This window comes from Cavia porcellus, unplaced genomic scaffold (genome assembly GCF_034190915.1).
Source record: "Cavia porcellus strain 051 isolate PalLab524CR breed Dunkin Hartley unplaced genomic scaffold, mCavPor4.1 scaffold_1, whole genome shotgun sequence".
Lineage (NCBI taxonomy): Eukaryota > Metazoa > Chordata > Mammalia > Rodentia > Caviidae > Cavia > Cavia porcellus.
Genome location: NW_026947484.1, coordinates 156,143,957 through 156,168,799, shown reverse-complemented (window position 1 = coordinate 156,168,799; position 24,843 = coordinate 156,143,957). Strand labels below are relative to the sequence as shown.

Sequence of the window (24,843 nt, the reverse complement as noted above, 5' to 3'; positions counted from 1 at the left end):
ATATCATATATAAAAATAGGAAACAAGCAAGGTATTTTTAAATGCCTAGAACAAAATGTCTTATATCTTATTTTTGCTTTGTTTTTCTAAAGAGGATCTCCCCCCAACCAGTTTTCAAGGGTGATAGTCACATGAAAACATGCCATTGTATAATTCACAAAGCTCTACTTGTCACTATGTTTGGAACATTACCATCTATTTTTACTTAGCCAGAAAAAAAATCTTTTGGGCTCTATCACAAGAAAGTACTAAAGCAAAATTTTAAACTTGATTTTTTTTTTGCCTTAGCAACACTTGTACCTTATTAAATTTTTTTTTCACACAAACAGCTTCTACTTTGTCACGATCATTTATAATGATGGCGGCCAAGATTTAGACTCAGTAGAACCTTTTCTTTTTTACCTCAGCTAGATGTTACTCAACTATGAAGAGCCTTAGGGAACTTCAGTAATAAAACCAGTGGTTTTTGAAATCATAAAATAATATTATGAATAAAATAGAATATATATTGCCTTACCTTAAATCTCTGAATCCGTTCCTTCCTAGCTAAAGTTTCCAGTTTCCTTTTTATTTCAAGCTGATGGTAACGCTAAGCATGCAGGAAAGAGAGAGAACTCTATCAATCGGCAAAGAATTTTTAAGGGGAAAATAAGTGCAATAGCCCACTATCTTCTCAATTATCCCTCTTATCATTGAGATGGAGAAGAATCACCTGCATAAGTGTGCAGGTGGGACTATAAATTGGCACTATTCTACAGAAAGCCAATTACAAATACATATCGGTTAGTACACCTCGGGAGGAAACGGAATAGTAATTCTTAAATGTTGTACACACAAAAATGCTATCCAGAAGCATTGTTCATCTTTTCTCTGGACAAAAAGGCAAAACTAAAATAAGTTTTGAAGAGAATGGTTACATTCTTTGTATATCCATATAATGGAATAGAATGTAACACTGACTTGGGGATTACAAAGGTTTTGTTCTTTAAAATGAAAAACACACATAATGCAAGAAAAAGTTGAATTCAAAATTGCATAGAAGCACAACATAATTGATGAAAAACCCTTATCATGTACCTGTTTCTGTGCAAGAAGTTATTTTGTGTATGAGATAAACATTTTTAATGTGCTTAATAGTCACTTACACTTCTTCCTTGGAGAAGTGTCTTTTCAGTTCATTTATGTATTTTTCAATTGGGTCATTTAGGGTTCTTTAGATATTCTTGAGATCAACCCTCTACCAAAAGAATGACTGGGGAAAAAATTTCCCATTCTGCAGGTGTGTCTTCATTCTGTTGGTTGTTTCTTTTGCTGTGCAGTTTTTTAATTTGTTGAATTCCATTGATTGGTTACTCATAAATTTCTGGTGATACTGGAATGCCAGTCTGTCCCTGTGCCTATGGTTTCCAGGCACCCCTGTGTTTAATACCACATAGTCCCATTCTCCAGAGACACTGAGGCAGAAGGTCATAAACTTGTCCCGGGTCATATATTCAATCAGCTATACACTTATAATCCAAATCCTGTTCTGACATTAACTGCTTATTTTTGTTTTCGTTTATTTTTTCTAAAATCATGTCCGTCTCACAGCATAACATGACTTTATCAATGTATAAACCAGAAGAGATAAAACTAAAAAATGTAGTTAGAAACTATATGTGATCATTTTCCTTTATTATATGTTTCTTGTGATTTCACAGTTTCTATAATATCTTAAGTTGTAATTTAAAAAGAAAACAAGATAAAAAGAAGCCACTGCAGGGGATTTAGCTCAGTGGCACAGTGCCTGATTGGCAAATGTGAGTTCAACTCCCCATAGCTAAAGAAAAGAAAAAGAATCTGTTTACAATTCAGTTTGCAGCCATGGAGATACATTTGAGGGTATTTCATTGATGGGAGAGTAGTTGATTTTGTCTGATCTTGATCCATTTCTACTGTCTTGGGTACCCTGCAAAGACAGTCACTTACCGCCTTAGTATCCTCAAGCCTCTTCTTGACAGTTCCTTTCCTTTCCCCTTTCTCTGACTTTTCATTCACTTATCAGCAAGCTTTAAAACATTCACAGTCAACATCTTTGCATCTTCCACTCACTTCTGACATTCCAGGCAGCCAGTCCTCTTCATCACCATGAGCAGCATGGCCACCCAGGTCCTTGTGGCCTGGATTAAACCTCACTGCCCTTTTTCCAGGGATCCCTCTCCTCTAAGCATTCTGGTGCTTGTAAGAGCCTCCTGACCTCCTCCATGTGTGTTCCTACCTGAAGGCTTCCTGTCTCGGTGGGGCCCCTGTGCCCCGGAAGTACACCTGCCCCAACCCAGGCCGGAAGCCTCAGAGTCACCCTGCACTCCTTGCTCTCTCTCACTCCTCCTTGTTCTGTTGCTTTAAAGCTTTCTTCTTCTTCGGTGCCTCTGTTAGACAGCTGCATCTCCCCAGCACTGCCAGGACTGCTGCTCTTCCACACCCTTTGGCAACAGCTTCCTAATTGACCTCCCACCTCCAATCTTTTCCAGCTCATTAATCTATCTTCCACATTTTTAGCAACATCATCTTTCTAAAACAGTTCTGCTCATTTATCTCACTCCCCTGCTGGGAAACATTTCATCGCCTCATCACCTACACTCCAAACCAAGTTGGGAATTTAAAATCTCCAGAAACAGACCCCACTTGTTGGATAGAGTCACTTCCTGCCTTTGGTCCCAACCAACCCTGCACACGCTGGCCTCAGGGAGCTTGCCTTTCCACTCATGAGGTACTGAATTTCACACCTGCTGTCTTCACTGTATGGAATGCCTGTGCCAAGTTTTCATGGGCATTCTCATTCATTTTTAAACATGCATTTCAAACAGCAGGATTTCTGTTCTGTTTCCTTGGACCCCACAGAGGAAGCCACCCTGCCTTTCTTTTCTTAGCTAATTTTGTTTGGGTCTTTCTAATAGCACTGAGTCACTTCCCAAAATAATGTTTAAATTATATTTACAGCTGCAATATATCACTCTATTTTGGCATGTTGTAAGCCTGAAGTTAATATGAATACTGTGATGGATACATCATAGTGATTTTTTTTTCTGTTTTGTTTCATTTTAGTTTTTGCAGTAGCAAGCATTGAACCCTTGACACTGAGCTACATCCCCAAAATTTATTTTTTTGAGACAAGATCTCAGGAAGTCACCCAGGTCAGGCTTGAAATTGTGATTCCCGTTGTCTCTGCTTCCCTGTGTATTGGAATTACAAGTGCATGCATGACACCAGGCTGATGGTTAATCTTGATTGTCACCTAGATTGGTCTGTCAGACATCTAGGACATTAGCAAAACCCAAATCCAGTGCATCCAGGTGGCTTAGTTCTGATCTATCATAATGTGTCTGAAAACCAAATTGCAAGGATCAAGCTAATATCAAACTCAGTACCTACTGAGTAAATTTTAAGCAAGGTATAGATTAATGTCATGATGTACAAATTTTTTAACAGAGTTGTATAATTCCAAATAATACTCTTATGAGCAAGTGAATTTGGGGGCCATAAATAGTGATTCTATATAATTCATGTATATAGTATAAAGCAAAAAATAAATCCATAAATTAATATATATATATATATATATATATATATACACACACACATCTTAAGCAAATACTTGTTCAATATGACAGCATTATGAAAAATATTTTCCTTGTTAACAGTTCTAGTATTGGTTTACTGATGATCCTACAGTTGTTCATAAATGTTTATTGCACCCACAGGTCAGTGGTTTTACAAGCCCAGTTTCCTGATTTACTGCTGTATGGTCAAGCCAAGAAGTGACAAGCTTTTTCACAGAGATTAAAATGGTGTTGATGCTTGAAACTACAAGTTTCATGGAGCAAGGCCGAAATAATTTATCAAGTTAGCTAGATATCCCACTAAAAATGCCATGTCTGATAAAAAAAAAATTGTTGATGCTCGGGTTGTAAATCTATGTTGACCAATGTGGCCTAACGTGGGAGGGACGGCAGATGTTTCAATGCCTATTCCTTGAAACTTAACATACGGCTGAGCTTCGAAGCCTTAAAAGAATAACAGATCTGAAATAATTCATGGCAGTGGAATTACTGATATTTAAACAGATGTCACTTTTTTTAGCAAATGGAAATTAAGGTACAGATGGTAAGGGCTGGTATGTTTCAGAGTAGCCATTGTAGATTAAAAATCTACATTTAGAAAATTAAATATCACGAAATATATTATGATGTCCATATTTTTTCCCAAGTGAGATGGAGGAAAGCTTACTCTATTCTCTTGGCTACTGCCCACCTGGAGACACAGAGTACTGAAGTTGCTGGGCTGTATTTACTTTTTCATGAAATGCATGAAGGATTCTCTGCCTGGGTACAGAAGCATTATTAGTTATCATATTATAAACTATAAATTTTAGGGAAGGAAGATAATAATAAATAGTTGTACCTCCATATCAAGAACTTTATGGAAAATAGCCTGGGCTAAGCACTCTCGAATATATTTTTGATGATCCCGCTTCATTATATTTAGTTTGTATTCTTTCTCAGAGAGTATTCTGCCACTTCTTGTGATCTGGAATCAATAAACACAGGAATACACAGTAGAAAATTAGTTGTTAGTCATCAAAAAGGGGAGGCAGGGAGCGAAAGACTGAGACATAGAAAGAGGGGAGGTGATAATAGAGAAAGCGGCAACATCTTCAAAGCCTAAAGCAGTACCCCACTACGGCTGATAAACTTTCACTTGTAATGAATATTTCATAAGGCAAAAAAGCGAAAGGAAGAATCAGATACCCACCATTGTGGAAATGTATACAGGTGGTGCACCTGACGTTTAAAAAAGGTTTTCATTAGACGGACGACTTTCCCTTGATGGAACCCAGGTGTTCTTTTCATTTCTCTTTGTGAGCACACTCTGGGAAGTGGCGGGTGCCAGGCTACCTCGAGATGATGAGCCGGAGCCCTGATCACAGGATGGATGAGCTCTCAGACAAGGCTTTGAAGAGCAAAACAGGCCAGCTACAGAGGATCTCATCGGCTTGTTTTAAAAAATAATTGGTTCCATTGCTTTGTTGTCCTACTGCTTTTTTCTATGCTCCAGCCCACAAAGTCATTTAATTTGTTGTGATTTAAAATTTTACAGATTACACAGTACTTTGATAGAAAGTATTCAATATTAATCTCAATTCCTATCACGGGATGTGACAGGAGTGCCAGTGTGTTTTTCATGTCTTTTTCTTTGACTCTTTCCCGTGGGCATATTTGTGTATTTTTCTGTATGTCCTGTAAACAAAAAGTGGTATTCTTTCTGATGGTTCACCTTTTCCACTGACACAAGCCCCACGCTTCTTCTAAAGTTAATCCAAGCCACATATTTATTCTTCACTGTGCTAACAGTAGTTTAACTTTTTGCAAAATATGTGTTGAGATCAACCAGAGCTGTGTGACAATTAGCCATCAATAACTCACATGTGTATGTTATCATACATATATCAATAGCATATATAGTACATGCATAATCCATTTTTTCCAATCAAAGGTAAACGTTACAAAAATTGTGCTTAAAATGACAAATAACCTAGCTGCAGTCTTTAGAGTTGCAACTGCCATTCCATTGGCAGGTAACTTATCATCTCTTCTCTGGACTCTTTCTGATTTCCCCAATTAGACTAGAAGCTCCTACAGGGCAGAGGCTTTTAAACTTGCACCTGGATCAGAATCACTTGGAGAGCTCCAGGAAGAACAGATTGATGGGCCCCAGCCTAAGGCTTCTGATTCAGGAGGTCTGGGGTAGAGCTCTCAAATTTGCATTCCCTAACAAGTTCCCAGGTGAGGCTGAATGCCGCTGCTGAGGATTCTGTTTAAACCACTGCTCTCGAGATGGCCAAATCTTCCTGTTTTGAGATGCTGTGCGTGTAACTGGAAGGGAGTGCTTGTTAATGATGGTGATGAGTAAACACAAAGCCCTCTACACACTGAAACTCATTGGACTCTTGCCCCCCACAAAGCAATGTTAATAGCCACGTAAAGTTGCACATCTTTTGTTGTCCTAACAATTCTGAGGGCTGAGCATCATGATCCTCATTTCACAATTGAGGAAGTTGGGAGGGAAAAAGTTAAGTAAGTAGTTTGCTCATGATTCTGTCTTGTTAATGGCAAGCCAGGTTTCAACCAGGTCGGTCTGATAACAAAGCCCCGGGAGACAGGAAGCAAGTACTCTGAGATCTCTCCAGCTGCAGTGCCAAGCACATAACAATGAAAAACACGAAGTGTGCTCTTTCAGCACCAAGGCAACAATGGTTAAGAAAATCCATCGTGTTTTAAAAGAGCAAATAAATAGCGAACACTTTTTACAACCACACCCCTTTCTTTCAGTGGAAATCCATAGTATGCTTTAGAGATTTCGTACCAAATACATTTTGAAGAATGGAAATTTGTAGGAAGGACAGATTTGAAGCTAATTGAACATGCTAATGTATCAATAAACCATCACATGAAATGAGAGTTGAAGAAAATTCAAGGGGAAATGTTGAACTGTTCATCTTTTCCACACCATATTCTGTGATTATTTAAAACAGTATTTTTTTTCCAAAGACAATAAAGTCTTCTCTGGCCTCATGCTTTAACAGTTTCTGCTCCTAGAATGTGTTCAATAAATATGTGTTGAATACATGAATGAATAAGCAAACGAACGACGCCATGGAAAGCTAATAGAGACAGTTTCTCAATAATTTATGTTTCCTTGGTTGTCATTGTGACCTCTCTTCTCATCTTTTGAAATAACCTCAAATAAATAAATCAGAACTTTGGAAAGGAAGTAATTTTTCTGAAGTGAACAGAAAAAAAAAAAGGATGTGACTAACTCAAAGAGGTTGGGAATTAGTGAATTTAAACAAGAAGGGGGGTGGAAAATAAAACAAATCTTACCAGCCCTGCTCTTAGGAGATGCCTCCTTATCCTGGTATTGTTAAAATATCCAGCCAGGTGTCTATCGGTCAGGCTATTATATGCTGCTAGTAATCTGAAACAGAAAAATGAAACCATTAAGGTTTTATGAACTGTTGCTTGAGAACCAAGGCATTGGTTGACTTTCTCATCCCCAAGCTGTGCATAACCTTGTGCTCAGCCAGCCGGCAGGTCATCAGTGTACTTGTTTAATAAACATTTACTGAACACCTGCTATTTTCTAGGTTTTATGGTAATCACTGGGAGGTCATCCTGACTTTGGTTATGTTGCAGACAAATACAGAATCGAAAAGTGAGTTATTAAATGAGGGTGAGAAATCCGGTACTGGAAATGGACAAGAACTCACAGGAACCCAGAAAGGGGCTGCCGGCTCCAGCTGTCATAAGGGCCTTTGAGGTGGATGATGGACCAGTAGCATCTCTTTCTGAGGGCTCCTCAGCCCCTCATTGTGTAAACTCTAGTACCTTGCCCTTCCCTTCAACATCTTTTCTCAAATCATCAGGACACAAAGCAGTCTCTGGACTGCCAAGACTCATTCCTCAGCTGTCAGAGAATGGGTGATACAGAGACGCAGAAGTATCTCTCCTAGAAGGAAATGGCCCCTGATGCACACCCAGCACTCTGCATCACTTTCGCTTCCACGTTTCCCCCGGACCTGGAGCTGCATCTCACATCACACAACACGGAGTTACTATTTCTTGGTCTCCTCTGTTAGCTTGGAAGTTCAGGAGAGTGCATGCCACTCGGCATCCCTATTACTGTTATCTTCTGCGTGTCTGAATAACAACGTGCCTGCTAGACGCAGACACAGCTTTGGAACTTACTTAAGTTTCTGATTAAGGTTAAGCTCAGCATTTTTGAAGGATTAACATCGTTGTGTATATTTAGACGATTTCATTAAGCACCAAAAGATTTTAGAGGTATTGATTACCTTGAATTTCGGGTGCTTATGAGATTAATACAAGCCTGATGTGGTGCTGTGTATCTACAATCCCTCTACTCCGACTGAGGTAAGAGGGTCACAAGTTCGAGCCCAGCCTGAGCCATTTAGCAACTTGGAGAGACCCTGTCTAAAGATGAAAACTGAGAAAGACAAAGAAAGAGACAAAGAAAGAAAGAAAGAAAGAAAGAAAGAAAGAAAGAAAAGAAAGAAAAAAGGCCAGTGGTGTAGTTCAGCATGAAGACCCTGTGCTCAATCCCCAGTATCACAGAGAGAGAGAGAGAGAGAGAGAGAGAGAGAGAGAGATGGAGACAGAGACAGAGATTTTAAAAAGGACAGTCTCACTCCTTGATTACATACTTTCCCTTAGTAGATGACCAGTCTTAGTCCATAAGTCAAAGTTGAAAGCTATTTTTCCTTTAACTTTTTATTAATCATTCTGTACTTTAATTCTAAACATGTCACTGGGTGTGTAGCTCAGTGATACAGCACTTGTCTAGCATGTGTGAAGTCCTGGCTCTAACCTAAACACTACCAAAAAGCAAACAGACACAGATACTTATATGTATGTGTACATATGCTCAGATATATACATATTTGTATGTGTATACATGCATAGATTTTAATTGTATATGAGTATATATATATATGGAGAGAGAGAGAGAGAGAGAGAGAGAGAGAGAGAGAGAGAGAGAGAAAGTGAGTCTAAACACAGCCCTGAAGGAAATCAGTAAACCTGTCTTTTAAAGTATTCACAACGTTACTTACAACCAAGATTTACAATCTGTACATTTTGTGAGCAGCTGACCCTTAACTTTCCCAGACTAGAGAAGGGACTCACATTACAGAATCAAGTCAATGTCATCAGTAATAGTTTGTTTCACTGTTTGCACCACTTTAATTACATGAGAATGGTTTGGTGACCTTTTTCCTGTCTCTTTTCTTCTTAGCAGTCCATCTCGAGAAAGTTCCATGCTGTCAAATGGTAAGAGAAATTTAACTTTGCTCACAAAAGACAGTGAAAAGCAGTTACAAAGCCCAGAAGCTGAGGTACCACACGAGGGTTGCCGACATAGGAACAACTGTGGAAACCATTATTTCCTTGGTTTATGTAAAAAGACAGCCCAAGAGCTTGACGAAGGCATCCCTGGATAATGCTTTGAAACCATCTTTTAAATGAACTGTCTTGATGTCCTATAGTTCATCAAAGGTTTCCTGTCGCCGAAAGGTCAACGTTGTATCCCTTACCCTTTCTGAATCTCAGAATATTTTCAGCTCCTCATTTCAGAAAGGTGAGCAGGTGTCTCTCAGTCCTAACAATCATGATTCCACAGTTCACAGATTCTTAAGCTAAATCATTAGAGTGATATCATATATGGTCTTTTGTCTGTTTCCCAGACCCATGATAAAAAAGAATCAATAGTTTTGGAATAGCTAGGAGTGTTAAGCCTCTTCTTAAATAAAGTGGGGGCAAAACGTTAGCATAACAAAGACCTCCCTCAGTTTCCCTGTTAACAGATTAAATATCCTTTCTTTTAATTCAGGCATCATAACTGTTTAAATATTTATGTATATAACGATTCTTAGCCAACTTTGGCATCAAGTAATCTGAATTGCCTTTTACTAAGCTCTCTGACTCCAAATAAATGAGTACTTATGTCTGGTAGTCCCTCCCCCAGCTCATTCTTCCTGAAAAGTTGAAGAGGCCTGCATGGAATCCTCTGCAAACATCAATGTTCTCACCTTTTCATTGTTAGGAATGAATGCAGGTCCTTGACTGAGAAGTCATTTGTAAAGCAACCCTTTCCACAACTACCATCACACAATTGGCCTTGGAAGCCCAGACTCAGTTATTTCTTTTTCAGGCAATATTTTTTGGTAGCCACATTAGGTTATTACATTGATAATAAAAATTGCCCTAGAATAGATAGATGGATGGACAGACAGACAGATAGATAGATAGGTAGATAGATAGATAGATAGATAGATAGATAGATAGATTGATTTGTCAACATGGTCAGTGCAAATATTTCCACTTCTTGCACAAAAATGTCAGCTTCATTCTGCCCATCAAGTGACCCGTATCAGGGAGGTGGTTTTCCCAATAATCTCCTGTAACCATACTGTGGCCAACCTGATCCTTTCTGCTCCCATTCTTATGTAGGCTCTTAGCCTCTCTTTGTATTCATTCCATTCCAGGAGCTTTACCCAACAAGTCACAAACATAGGTTATTAGAGCTTTTCCTGATATTTCTGCTTTTGTCCTCTGTGTTACTGACACCTCTCTGCCCCATTTTTCTTTTTTGTACCTGACATAGCCCTGGGGCTGATAAAGTCACCTGGTTCTGGGCTTGTTTGCATTCCGAACACTCTCTTCCTTTTTAGATAACTTTCTGCATCTGTGGTCAAACTGGCCTTCCGGTCACACACTGCCTGTGACCTAACCTACTGCATGTCTGTCAGTGACTCCCTTCATCACAGTGACCACAGGCCACTGTGACTCACAAGCCACCTTATCCCACCCAGTGCTGCTATTTACTGGCCAGGCTGGTCTAGTGTGCTTGGTCTTTCTATGACAAGCCTATTACCCACCCCAGGTCTCTGGGTAAGAAAGACCCATTCTCTAGCAGCAGTGTGAACTGGGGAAACCTGTACCCAAGGAAACAAAGCACTGCTTTCTGGGCTGGATCTTGTTTCCACAACTTCCAGACATGCCTGCATCTCACCAAGGCCTTATGCCGAGTCACTAGACACGCTGCTTCCCAGCTGCAGGTTTTTAGTACTCAATCCTTGAATGGTTGTCTCACACCATGAAAAGCACATAAACAGTGCTCGATAGAAATAAAAGTCAGCAGTTCTATGAGTTCCTCCATCTGGCCCCAAAAAGAGAGAGTCTGTCCCATAAAAACCTCAAGTAAAAGGAGAGGCACCATAATTGTTATTAATCACAAATGTTTATTGAGCACTGGTATTTTTTAGACTATGTTCAGAACATTACAGATGCAGGAATGGCACAGATACTGCGCATACAAAGCTGCCAGTCTAATCGACATATCCGCCCTGTGTACACGTATGTGTATACACATATATGTTTGCTTTCTTCCTATATCAGAAGCTAATTCATTCTGAGGATTTGCAGGTCAGATGCTGCACCCTGAGCAGGGGAAGAGTATAATATTCATATACCACTCTGCAGATTGCAAAGCTTATCCATATCCATATTACAATTTGATTCCTTTTAGGTTCTTGGAAGATGTGCCACATCTAGCTGTCACAGCTTCCTAGCTTCCTAAAAAGGAAACACTCAAATAAGGATACTCTTCATTGTGACTCAGTCCTAGGGAGCTTTGAGTAAGAAAACAAATATTCAGGGACCATACTTGATATAATCATTATTCTCTGGCCAGCAGTACCCTTTATCCCCAAGCCTCATGCCTATACTGTTGTCCCCACAATGTTTACCCTCATAGAAGGGAAGCAAAATATCTCTTAACACAACAGCTCTGGTTCGGTCCATCTCCACTATTTCTGGCTCCATGACTAGATGCCAGTGGTTACCGCCATCTGCCTTGATCATTCTGCCTTCCACAAAACAATTCATCCAAGTCCTATGCCAAGGCACAAGGATTGTCTTTCTTCCAGTTTCAGATAATATTAACACATGCTTCATTTCTCCCTGAGGTCTCTTCAGAATGGGCTGACCCTCTGTATTTCTACCAACATCCTATTCATGATTACATATTCTCTTCAAAGGTGGAAGTTGTCTCTCCTTCTCCCCTTTCCTTTCTGAGCCTTTACTATCTCATTGTTAAAACTCTCCTCATGGCACTTTTTTCTAGCATGAACTCAAAGATTTTTCAATCTCTACATGCCCTAGTTTCAAAGCCAGACATACATTTTTAGGTATATAAAATAATATGAACTGAGGCATATTCACAGGCCATGGTATTCCACCAGTTCTGCAGTACAGATAGAGAGAATTTTCCTACCAAAAAGCTCGTATTAACAAATGCATAGCTTTCATTTAAAATTAGATATATCTTTAGGACAAAAGAAATGCACTGAAATCTTTAACTCAGTCAATCTCTTAGATATATAGTCCTGCAATCTGCTTCATACTACAAATTTCTCTAACAAACCTATTTAAAGAGAACATAGAGTCTAAGTTTTGACAAAACCAGGGTATTTTTATTTAACCCAAATTGTTAGTTAGGCCATCTGGATTAATCACATTTTTAGTAATTTTTTTTATTACTACTACAACAAAATAACACAAACTATTACCTTAAAACAAGACAAACTGATTATTGTACCATTCCTAGATGTCAGAAGTACAGTCACATTGGTTTGACATTAAGATGTGAGCACAGCTGCATTCTTCCTAGAGGCTCTAAGAGAGAATCCTCTTTCTTTCCCATCTTCTGAAGCTGCCCACACTCCTTGGATTGTTGCCTCCTTCCATTGCCAAAGTTAGCAAATGGTTCTTTTGCTTTGCTCTTGGTCTTAGGGACTCTTGTCCTTACCTGGAGCTCATCAATATAAACATCAGATACCCTTGCTATGGTCAGCCAGTTAATTCTAATTGTACCTACAACATCTACTCCCTCTTGTACATAAAGTAATATTTTCACCAATTCTGAGAACTAGGAATTGGACACCATAAGGGGATATTCTTTTGCCTACCATAAGGATTTTTTCTATATGCCAGAAGCCAATGAACAGAACTACTATACTCTAGAGTGAGAGCAATTGGACTATAACACATTTTGTTGGGTGATGAGTCATGCCTCACTCTCCATTTCCAAAAGCAAACTTGTCAGGTGCAGGAAGGCAGTTCCTGGTACAGCATAGGAAGCACAAAGTGAGTTAAAGCCTAGCTTGCTGGTCTAATTTTGATGTATCTGATACAAGCACCAAGACAAAAGAATAAGGGGAGCACTAAAGATCATTCTAAGCAATTAACATATTTTCTTATCTGGATAACAGCATAGAGATAACTTGCTTTAATTGAATCTAATACATGAAAAGACAAATCAACCTATAGGATATAATTACACTCACATCAAATACCCATTATTCAGCACCTAAAATATTTCATTAAATTTAAATAATAATTTTTTAATTTTTTTTTGTCTTTTTTCTTTTTTTTTTTTTTTTTTTTTTTTTTTTGTCTTTTTCATTTTTATTGGTACCAGGGATTGAACTCACGACTGCCTGCTTGCGAGGCAGGTGCTTATGCCACTGAGCTAAATCCCCAGCCCCAAGGCTCTTTTTTTTTTTTTTTTTTTTTTTTTTTTGTCTTTTTTCTTTTTATCAGTACCATGGACCGAACTCACGACTGCCTGCTTGCAAGGCAGGCGCTTATGCCACTGAGCTAAATCCCCAAACCCTAAATAATACATTTTTACCCAAAACATTAAGAAGGCAAGTTCATTATTTATACCATGACATGCCCTTGCCTACAAGCTGAAAATTATTTCAGTGATAGTAAAATGAGAAAAATTGTGTTATTGTTGGTGAAAATTCCTTTGCATGCTTACAGCTATACATGCACAGATAAATCTAAGGAAGAGGAAAAAAAGTCATGAATAAGAATATAGCAGGGCCTCTCCCATTAGGAACTTCAAAATGAAGTAAGATAGAATGATTCTATGCATAAAACTATTAGAAAATACACAAAAGTATATTTAAAAATTACTAAGAGGGTGTGCTGGAACTGGTTCCTACTAGCTCTCACAAGACAATTGTTAAGATTTTTCAGGAATTTTCCAAGGCATTGATAGCCTGAAATTGGACATCATGGGAATATTTATACCAGAGGATTTGGCAAACATTACATATCAGAGCTGTTTTCTTTTTCCTGAAAAGCCAATTTACCAGCATACCACTGATTAAATTTTAAAAGTAAGTGGCGAGATGTAGCACAGGGAACAAATAGCATGATTCATCATATAAATAAATACACAGAGGCATGAATTTAATAGATTTTGTCTGAAAATTCATCTTCTGCATGCAGTATTTTGCCAAAGGCCTCATGTACCTGTTTAGCTATTTTCTATCCTTCTTCAAAAGAACATAAGGATTCTGGCAGAAAGAATCATTTTTCAGCTGCATTTCAATCAAGAAATTTTATGCAATTTTACATTGCCATAAATGGAAAGGTTCAACTCACTTACCAATCTGGAAAACTGATTACACCATTTTATGCTCAACAGAATCAAGTGAGACTTATGGGGATGAGTACAGTTTTATTATTAAAGATGAAAAGCCTAATCGAGAGGTGCTTTGCATTTCAACAACCACTAAACCTGCAATTTATAGATTTGATAGTGTTCAAGGAGGATCTCCGTCAATTTATAGATCTGATAGTTTTCAAGGAGGGTCTTCTACTGCCAAGGCAGGCATCTAATAAAAACCAGGTAAAATGTTTCTGTAACTCATAAATCAAGTGTTTTTATTGGGAAGGCAAGTTTTACAGATCACAGAATGGAGGAGTTTGATTGCCTTCATGTGAGGTCACAGTTCACCAGTAATGGAGCTCTTCCCCGACTCAAATGCATTTCTCATTGTCCATTACACAAATATGCAACAATATACAGAAGTCCAGCTCCACAAAAAAAGAAACTCATCACACTGAAGCCACACAACCAAGTCGAATACCTTGAATATCAGCAAGATTCTTAGTAAAGAAGCTTTAAAAATTTAAATTGAAATTAATTTCTCCAAATAAAATCTCTCAATATAGTCTGACTAACTAGAACAGCAAAATACCAAAAATAACAAAGTTGAACTGTAGCATTTACTTAGAGAATTTAGTTTTTCATCACTAAAAATCTCATGTCTATTATTTAAAGGTTAGAAAATTAGGAAATGTGAGACCAGATATCTTATCTCTAAACAGGTACAATAATATTTTTGCATGTAAGGCAGGGAAATCTATATTAACTGCCTCCTGCCTGATGTAAATTTTGACACAATAAAAAAATGATATGATTTGGAGCTAGAAAATTTGGGTTCAAATTCTAAGTCCACACTCTACATGATGCATGTCTCGGGAGAAGTCAGTCTTTTCTCCCAACCCCATGAAGTAAAATGTTGACAGAGTTTCTTGAACTAGGTTCTCTAAGTGGTATGAAAACATACTTACTTGGAGCTTCTGTGCTTAATGTGATTAATGAAAATGACATGTGGAAATGATCACCTAAGATTCGGTCAACTCCGTAATGTTTTATTCAGGAAACTGAGGTTGCAAAAGTAGGCATGGCTCATTGACAGATTCAAAGCAAAAACTCAAAAAGAACATGCCAGAATGTCACAGTGGTTTGCATCAAAGGGGACCCATCCCTTTCCCAGGATCCTTGTCTCACTACTTTCTACCAAAATTACTTTCATTTCTTTTTCATCTTGCTCTTCAGATTCACATAAGTTTCCACCCCAGTTCCCTTCACCGAGGCATGGATTATGGAGCCCTGTACACAGTAAACACTTTCCTGGTGTTTATTGAATAAATGAATAAATCAGTTAATTGAAACAAAGTATATTGCTCCGATTCTTTGATACATATCTATTCTTTTAAATCCACAAGCAAAGATCATAATCTTTCATTTCTTCTGCTTCAGAACAATAACTACAATCAGTTTAAACAAAAAAGGATCAAAAACCTTCTCATTGTCTTCTGGTTGTTTAACAATACGAATGCTCCATGTGTATGATCCTACAAACAATCTCAGTTTTGTTGTTTTGTTTTGTTTGTCAAGTAACAGTGTGCTACACAAGTGCATTAGAAATAAAAAGGTTCCCAGAGATACAGAAAAGCATGTATGTCCTTTTGAGAAAACTCAAAGAAAGGCAAATACAGAAGAATGATTGACACGAGGGTCAATTATTTTTCATTCCTTTATAACAAAACTCTTTGCCAACTAAAATTAAACCACAAGTCACTGCAGTCTGCCACTTTATAGGGGGTGATTGAACTGATACCATATGAACGATTTTATATTACATTCTTCATTCTTTTTTATTTGCATCCAATCCTGCCAGATCTCAGCAATTATGCTAAATATTGATTTACAATTTCTTCCAGCTTATCCTAACAATGCAGCCAGATGAAAACTGTAATATTATTGTATTTATAGCCTTAATATGATGGTTTGAAGTGACTAGTAAAAACAAAACTGGTCTCCAACTGTGCTGACTGCTGGCAAGAGAGTTTCACGGTGCTCAGAAAGGAGATGATGGAGGTGGGGGGCACTTGGCCCTTGCAAGACATGCTGTGCACGTCTTTCAATTTTTCTATCTTTAAGCAAAAAAAAAAAAAAAAAAAAAAAACCTTTATGGCCATTTAAAAATATACATCAACAGAAAAATAATATTCAAATTAACAGAACATAATGAGGCAATTAAAGGCAAGGTGCAGAGGCAAGAAAGATTTAGAAACCAATCATCGTCAGGACAAGCATCTATTGAATACTTACTATCATGCTATGCACACGGCAAACATTCATATAACACATGCTACATATTTTAGTTCTCACAACAACCCTGTAAACACTGTTATTCTCCCTCCCTGAAGGTGTGTTAATAAAGGTAGAGTGCATAGATTACTAGCTATAATTTGTAAAAGGAAGAATTAGATTTAAACCAGAAACCATTCAGGATTAGCCATTGGACTAAACCATATTTTGTGATGGGGAGTTCAGTCCAGAGAAGGAATGACCTAGGGAGGTTAGAGAAATCAATAGCTGACCTGCATAGCCCACACAGGGCCTGGGAGAGAAGAAGAGCCCAATACCCCACCCCACTCCCACCCCTGGAAGCAACCGGTTTATGTGGAAGAAAACAGGCTGAAATGATAGCATTGAAGATATATAGATATATATCCCAGCTTAATGCTTGCAGTGTTTAGGGTTTCATTGATTTTGCAGGCATAAAGCTGGTAGTCTGAGCATCTATTTAAATGATAACAATACACAATATAGCAACTATGGGGGATCTCCTTCTGAGAAGTAGCTATTGTTCATTCCCTATTTTCTTGTTTTAATGTTCTGTATTATTTTCATTGTTTTGTTTCATTTGGTTTTATTGTTTCTGAGGGCATGGGCAGCTATTTCAAATATAACAAGATATATTATGGTAGCCATTATTGTTTTCCTATTGTTTTTTTTTTAAAGTTCTGTTTCACTTTCATTGTTTTGTTTGGATTGGTTTCATTCCATTCTGCTTTATTTGATTTTATTATGTCTGGTGGTATAAGCAGCTACTTTGAAGATAACAAGCGGCATTGTTGAATTGCTATTATCTTATATTGAAGTTCTGTATCAGTTTCACTGTTTTGTTTTGTTTGGCTTCATTCTGTTTCATTCTCTTTAAAACTAGAAAAACTAAATTGATAACTGATCTGTAGATGATACCAAGAGAGCAAATAAGAAGCCAGCTGTTTAAAAATCAAAGAGGTGGCCTGGCAGCTTCTCCTTCTGGAATTGGAGGGCTCCGTGCTGTATGAGGTTTTAAGCAGGGAAACACCATGGCCAGATTATTCTATCTATCTATTTATTTACTTTTGTAGCAGAGATTGAATTTATGACCTCACACTTGCCAGGCAGGTGCTTGTGCTGCTGAGCTAAACCCCTGGCTTACTCTCTCTTTCTAAAATCTCCCTGCACTGTCTTAAGAGGCAGATATGATAGCTGAGCTTCAGCTTCTTAAGTCAGTTTCTGAGTTTGGCTCCTGATTATTTCGTGGAAGCAAGCTAATGAACATCCTTGAGCCTCCTACTTCAACTGACATCAGGCATGGTAACGGTGCTTCCTCAAAAGTCCGCTTGGAGCATTAAACGGGTCAACATGTATACTGCACTCAGCAATTTCCCAGCATGGGGCAAATGCTCAGCCAGCATTAAAAGTCAACATCTTGTCTCTCAGCTGAAACAATATACATGAGCAAAACCACTCTTTAAAACTTCCACCATGAATAACTATTCCCCATGTTTAATGTCTGCTATTATCAGGAAATTCTCCCTTGGGAAAGACCACAAATACAGTTTTTCTCCCTGTTTGATCCTGAAATACTAGGTAGTTGATCATCTGGAACTTAAAGGCTTACATAAGTTCAAAGACTATCTCTTTGAGGTTAGAGAGCCAGGATCCTTATTATTTTTTCTCGAGATTAGAAAGCACTTCAAACCATTAATTAGACCTCTTTACTAATGTCTGGTATTCGAGGTCCTATAGAAGAATGCCTAGAATATACTTTTTAAAAAAATAAATACAGTTCATTTTGAAGAGCTTCAAATTCTTTCTAGTTGCCAATAGCTATTTAGCATTAATAGTAGAGAGCTGCTATCTTTTAGAGAGAATCTGAAAAATCTCCATGTTATTCTGCTTACATATTCCAACATCTGGAGTTGCTTTAAGCAAAATTAGGAAGTAGGTCCTGATTGCGTTGTGTGCACTCAACCTTTTTCCTAAATGATGATTCCCTTGAACCATCTGCCACTGCCAGGTTCTTCCTCCTCCTTCTTTCCTTCTTATTCTCCTTCCCGTGTTTCCTGGTCCTCCTCTTCTGTCTTTAGTTATCCTCTGATGAGCTATTCTCAGGGTTGTTAAGAATACAGTACATGCTGAAATGCACCTTGGGAATAAGATGTTGATTAGGGACCCGTGAAAAGATAAAAGCTGAAGCAAATAGAGCAGAGACAGAGGTCAAGCCACGCATGGGCCAACCTCTCCCGGGCCGCCTGGAAGGGTCTGTGGACAAGGAGATACTCTGGAGCTGAGCAGAACTGGAAGACGCTGGCAGCTGGAGAATCAAGAGATTACATTGCTACACATGGGCAGCAAGGCAGTCCTGATGGTGCAGCCTGTGTCTGTCTCAGCAACGCGTTCCCTGCTGCAGGGATGCTTGTGTTTTCACAGTCTAGAGCACAAACTCTGATTGTGAGATACTAAGAATCAGAAACTCAAACACATAACTTTGGGCATAAAGAAATGTTTTCTGAAATCCAATACAGAAGTAATAATCTCTGTTTCACAAGGATCTTGAGTGTTTTAATCTAGCCACATTAATCTCATCTGCCAGGATGTAATGGAAGGTCTTACCAGCAATGACACATTTGGCAAAAATTAGTAACAACTAAAAAGCTATTACCTTCTGATATCATAGCTGATTTGTATTTGGAAATCCTGTTCTTTATTTCTTTTTCTTCCTTATTTCCTTCCATTCTCATAATCCAACTTGAAATTTTCTTTGGTAATTCTCATTCAATTTAATTGTAAACAAAACCCAAATTTGCTATGAAATTTTCAAAATTTGTATCTGTGTCATGGTGTTCATAATCTTCAATGCTAGTTTGTCCTCCACCATGAGCACTCAACTAACTCCTCTTCAGGGTTCACATCAAGGTGACTATGATAGACAACTTGAGGCATGGGTCAGACCTGTAAATAAACAATGGCAAAAGCCTAATAGGTAGATCCCATCAGCAATGGCACATGTGGCAAAAAATGCAGTGTAGGATCTATTTCACAAATGATAGACATCATCACTAGAGGATTTCATTCAATGCCAGTCCTTTTTTGTCCACCAAATTTTATGCTGGTTTCATGGGAGTCATTGATGTTGTTACTGTTGTTCTTCTTTTTAAAGTCACACTATCTCTAATTTCTTTAAGAGATCATATTATCAGCATGTTGTTCAGTGATCCTCACCCTGTAGAATCCAAAAGATCAGTATAAATCTTCTGATGCCACTTCTGTTCTGTTAGTATTTTCAGCTCCTCATCAATAAACAAGGACAAATAATAGAGCTTTATGCTTGTTGAGTTTTGTTAAAGATTAAATATGACATGGCAAGGAGACTTCTTAGTACAGTGGGAGGCACCAAGGTTGCTACTATACTGTTAGCATTGCCTCATTCCTGAATGATTCATGTATGTATTTGCCTGTGTTTGGCAAAGGGTAAATACTGTTTCAGAGTGGGGTGGGCGGGGTTCATCATGGAGACTGAGAAGTAGGAGGGTGACTTAAACAATCAGGAGTGAAATAAAACCTGAGCCAGTAGAAAGAAACCAAGTAAGTGCCAGGCCATAGCAAGAGGAGAAGAAGGCCATTTGCAAAGGCCTAGGGCTGAGAGAACACCATGGTGCCTCCCTTTCCCTATCTTCCCACCAGCACAGGTGGAGCACCTGTCTTTAGCCCCGTCATACACTCAGAGTGCAGAGCCCCCACTGGAAGCACACAGACCCCTAGTCCCATGTGTCAGAGGACAGATGATCAGAGGAGAGGGCAGTTGGTAAGTACATCTACTACCAGATGTCAGATCATTTGTACAGTTACTTAAAGCAACTCATTCCATGTGCCTGCCAGTGCCCCCTGTGTTGTGCCAAGTTCATAAAGCTGCATAAGAGTAGTCCCTGTGCTCAGTGTTGTGACACACCCACCAAGAAATGTCTGCTGTTCTACAACCATGTCTGCTGTTTATTACTTACAGGCATGGTCTTTTTTAATCTTAAAAACATTCCATGTATCAGGCTGTTACCCCATTTTAAGAAAAAGTAAACAATGGTCAGACAGGAACGGTATCTAAGAAGAACTAAAATAAGAACTGAGTCCTGAAGTGGGGGAAAAAGGAATAAATGAAATACAGCAAGCAGCCACAAGTACAACACCAACAAAATTTATGTGTGTCAGGAAGAGTAGCGTAACCAGCACTTTTGAAACCTTCTCATTTCCCTAAAATTTCTACATGCAACAGCAAGATGATAATAGCATCTGATCAAAGGTTAAAGAGCTTGACTAAGCTGTAAATGCTCAATCACTAGAAAATATACTGGTGAAATAAGACTTTCACCAGTCTTCCTGCAGTTTATCAGTGTCTAAGTAATGATGCAGCTTTGTAAGTCTGTCTGGAAAGCTCGAATTTGACAATCAGAATAAATGCTGGAGAAATACAAACTCTCTGGGTCATAGTTTCCATTTGAATTAAATTTTTCAGCTGTCCAGAGAACAGTTTCTTCGAAGGGAAAAAAAAAATCTCATTTGAAGGGTCACGAATTGGTATGTCAATGTTAATTTTCTTTGCAAAAATTCATGAATTTAAAAATAGACTGCCATTTAAAATGAATTAGTTTAATTGAACAAGAAAGTGATTTATGGACTGGAAACACCTTCCCCATCCTCTTTCCTTATTAGCTTGAGACATCTCTGTTGATTTTGAACTGTATATTTTATTTACTTTTGGCTGCCATAGCTAAAGAATTAAATTGTAAAGACTTAAGCAATATATGCTTTACACAAAGATCAAAAGAAAGGCACAACTGCTGCCATTCATCAAATCTCTATTATGTGTCAAGATGCCTGCAAAGGAAGTATTTATAAGCCTTATTTTTAAGAAAAAAGAAAGTGAGACACAGAGAAATTAAGTTTGTTGCTTTTACAAAACGTGTAACTGAGCTTCAAACCTGTGTCACTCAGACTCTGGAAAACAATCCTGTAGCTACTATGGAAAACACAAGAAAGACCCACTGGAATTCAGATCTGTGCTCCTGCCTCCTTTGCAAGGCGTGAGCTCCAGTCTTTGCTAACTTCCACCTGTTCCCCAGCCCTGGAATTTGATTTTGGCTACATTCTGTACAATCTGTAGCAATTGGACCTGAGATTCAGCCCTTCAGCCTCTTACTTGTTTTTCTGAGTCCACTTCATCTTGAAGGTTCAAATCTCAATATCTCTCTTTGCACAGGTCAGCCTGAGCTCAGACTCACCAGTTCTTTATCACCTTTTCTGGAGCATTCCAGCCCAAGTCAGACTCCAGGAATCCAGTTTGACCAACAGGAAAGAGGAACTTGTAAGGAAGAATAATTTTACGTGATCTTAGATAAATCCCTATAAATTTCAGTGAGTGAATGGGCCTTTGCTATCGTTCCAGACACAGATTCCAACTTATTGATTGATTTCAAGAAAAAGGAAATGTCCACATCCAATTTTATGAAGATTTAGGAGGTGACCAGATACAATCTGAAGTTAATTTCTTACTTAAAATTGAAGCCCAATAGCTTTCAGTTGAATATGAAAAAACACTCTTGTGTATACTTAATTTTATTCAAGGGTCTAAAATGAGGAGAAGTTAAAACTAAGTTAGGTGCTCTCAGTACAGGACAGATTTCACTTAGTTTTAGAACATCCTTGCCTGCTTCTAAGAACATGCCCCTTCAATAAATGAGTAATGTTGCCGTCTTCTCCCAATTACTTAAAGTCATGATGGCCTATTGCAATTCTAAAACCATGATTGTAGAAAATTCCTTTTTCTACTTTTAAATGTTTTCAGACATAAAATTTTTTATGTCTCAACCTTTCTTCAAAGCTCTTCTCCAAACTGCTCTAAGATGGTTTCTTGAATTAACAGTGAGCGCAGGACTTAGGTATGGAAATTCTACGGAAAATCTGGGTCTACTCATTGAACCATTAGTACTTAAACAACCAAGCACCAAAGTAACTGTTATGGTTTGTGTCTGGATGTCCCACAAAGTCTCATACAGTCATGGGGGCAGGCGTCTAGAATTTGTGATCAATTTGTGATCCAAAGCTAGGATAATAGGTGTGAGTGCTACACCCACCCTAGGGTGGGCATGGCCTACAAATGATATAAGGGACAGAAAGGTTCTTCTTTTCACTCATCTCCATTTTTGGTCTTGTTGCTTTTGCTGTCTTCCACTGCCATGAACTGTTGTCCTCTGCCATGAGCTACTCTGCGTTGGAACCTGCAGATCATGGACTGAAACCTCCACAAACCATGAGCAAAATAAATCTTTCTGTCTTTCATTTTGGGCATCAGATATTTTGTCTCAGCAACAAAAGAAAAGAAACCAAGATACTAACATATTAACATTTACTATGTTCTAGGTCCTGTGCTCAATGTACTAATTTGTTGCAGCTAGTCCTAAGAACATGCACGGACATATGTCTCCCAGAATAATGAAAAACCCAAGAATCAGAAAGATTGTACAATTATCTTGGAGTCCTCTAGCAGCTAGGGGGTGAAACTGACAATCTCAAAAAATCTAAGTCCATTGCCAGTCAACCAATCACTGAAGCCCTGGAATGGACACTGCAGTGGGCTCTGAGAAGCCGTTCCCCAGCCCCTGTCCCTTGGTTATGTCCCACACTACAGTTTAGAGACTCAAGCACTCTTTTCCACTATCCCTCATAGCTACGCATGTCCAGGGCTACAGCTAAGGTCAAGGAGACATGAATGAAAGTCTACTGGACTGATCAAGAAATGTTTTGTACTTTTAGAAATAATTTTAGAAGTGCCTACTTAGTCCAACTTTTTCTCCTTTTCCTTGGGATGGTTTTATAAGAATATAATATCTAGATCTAGTGTTAACATGTTGTTACCATAAAAAAGCCAAGAAAATTTCAGAGATAAAGACCCAAGTCCTGAGAACAGGCCTTTGGTTCAATTCTGAACATTTAAAAAAATAAAAGAAGCCCTGATATTATTAAAAAATGTAATCATCTAAAATCAACTACTGATAAAATAAACAGGAAGCATTGTTACACCTTAGGGTATATGAGTTTCCTTCTCTCTTACTTGTAGCTGAACATTTCCTAATTGCTATGATCACTATGCTGCCCAAGGACAGCAAAACTCAGTGAAGTTCACTAACTGCTGGAACCTGTTTTAAAACTCACTCCTTCTGCTTTTACAGAAGAATTCCTGTTCAATGCATTTCTGGGAATAATAAGGACTTAGTGTAGTAGCTTAGTAAGCAGCACAGACACTCAGAAAATATTGAGTGAATGAGTAACTATACTGTGGAGACGTCACTAAATGGTCACTAAGATAGGAGAAACTTTTAGTAATTCATAAGTTATCCACAGTTGTCTTTTCTTTTATTTTTTCCTCTAGGACTGGGGATAGCACCCAGCTTTGAACATGCTAGGGAAGTGTTCCACCATCAATCTACCTCCCTGGCCCACTAGCAATTATTAAGCTATGTTTAAGGTTTAGCCTAGAGATACAGCGAGGACCCAAAGATGTAGAGACATAGTCCCCACCCTCTCAAAAGTTTGCAATTTTTATGGGAGACATGAAGATAGTTCAAACACTCTGAGAGGAATGCTTATGTGTATTCATTGGTGTGACTTTAAAAACATTTTTAAAACATTTTCAAATAGTTTAGCTTTGTCAACATATTCTTAAAAACTGAAATAGACTAGGAATATAGAGTAGAAAGCTAACTAAATCTATTTATAGATAGTCAGATTTCAAGCAGTTTTGGTTTTCTTCTTTGTCCTTCTTTGCTCAAAGTAGGAAATTTCAAAATATGGGTGAGTACAAAGAGGAAAACAGAAAACCATTTGTATCTCTGAAACCCAGAAATTTGACATCACTTCTCACTCTGCTGTTCTCATTACAGCAGTTTATTTTTATTTGAATCTAAACAATAGAAACAATAATATTGTAAATATCTTGGAGCAAGCTATGAAGAGAATGTCTTAATATGAGAGCCACATAACATTCACAAATATGAAAAATTACAATCCTTCTCACATAGGGAATGCCAAATTAACTGCTACTATAAAACACTATGATTCAATTCAATTTAAAATCTTTAGTTTTTAATGCTGTTTCATAACTACTATGTGCAATTTATATTATCTGTTTAGTTCCCTGCTGTTTGTTCACTTCCTTCAATATTTTGCCTTAAGAATTTTCATTAATTTACAAATGTTTATGACTATTATAGAAAAATAATAACAGCCACAGAAAAATGGATCACCAGCTTAAAGTGTTCATTTTTATGTCCCAATCAGCATCAGGCACTAGAAGTGGGGAGTAATTTGATTGCTAATCAGACTTAACAAAAGCAAAGTCCAACACTTACCTGTAGAGATCACTGAGTTATTATCTTAATTACATCTTCTCACTGGGACTTTACTGATGTT

At 38.1% G+C, this 24,843-nt stretch overlaps 1 protein-coding gene across 1 annotated transcript in view; it reads right to left on the bottom strand.

The window, feature by feature from the left end:
- Erich3 (glutamate rich 3) overlaps positions 1-24,843 on the bottom strand; it is a 102,164-nt gene that overhangs the window by 71,577 nt on the left and 5,744 nt on the right. The window contains exons 2-4 of the mRNA XM_013143102.3: positions 6,921-7,014; positions 4,441-4,566; positions 518-589 (exon numbers count right to left, since the gene is read on the bottom strand). Coding sequence (XP_012998556.2) covers positions 518-589; positions 4,441-4,566; positions 6,921-7,014 — 292 coding nt within the window. The remainder of the gene's footprint in view (positions 1-517; positions 590-4,440; positions 4,567-6,920; positions 7,015-24,843) is intronic.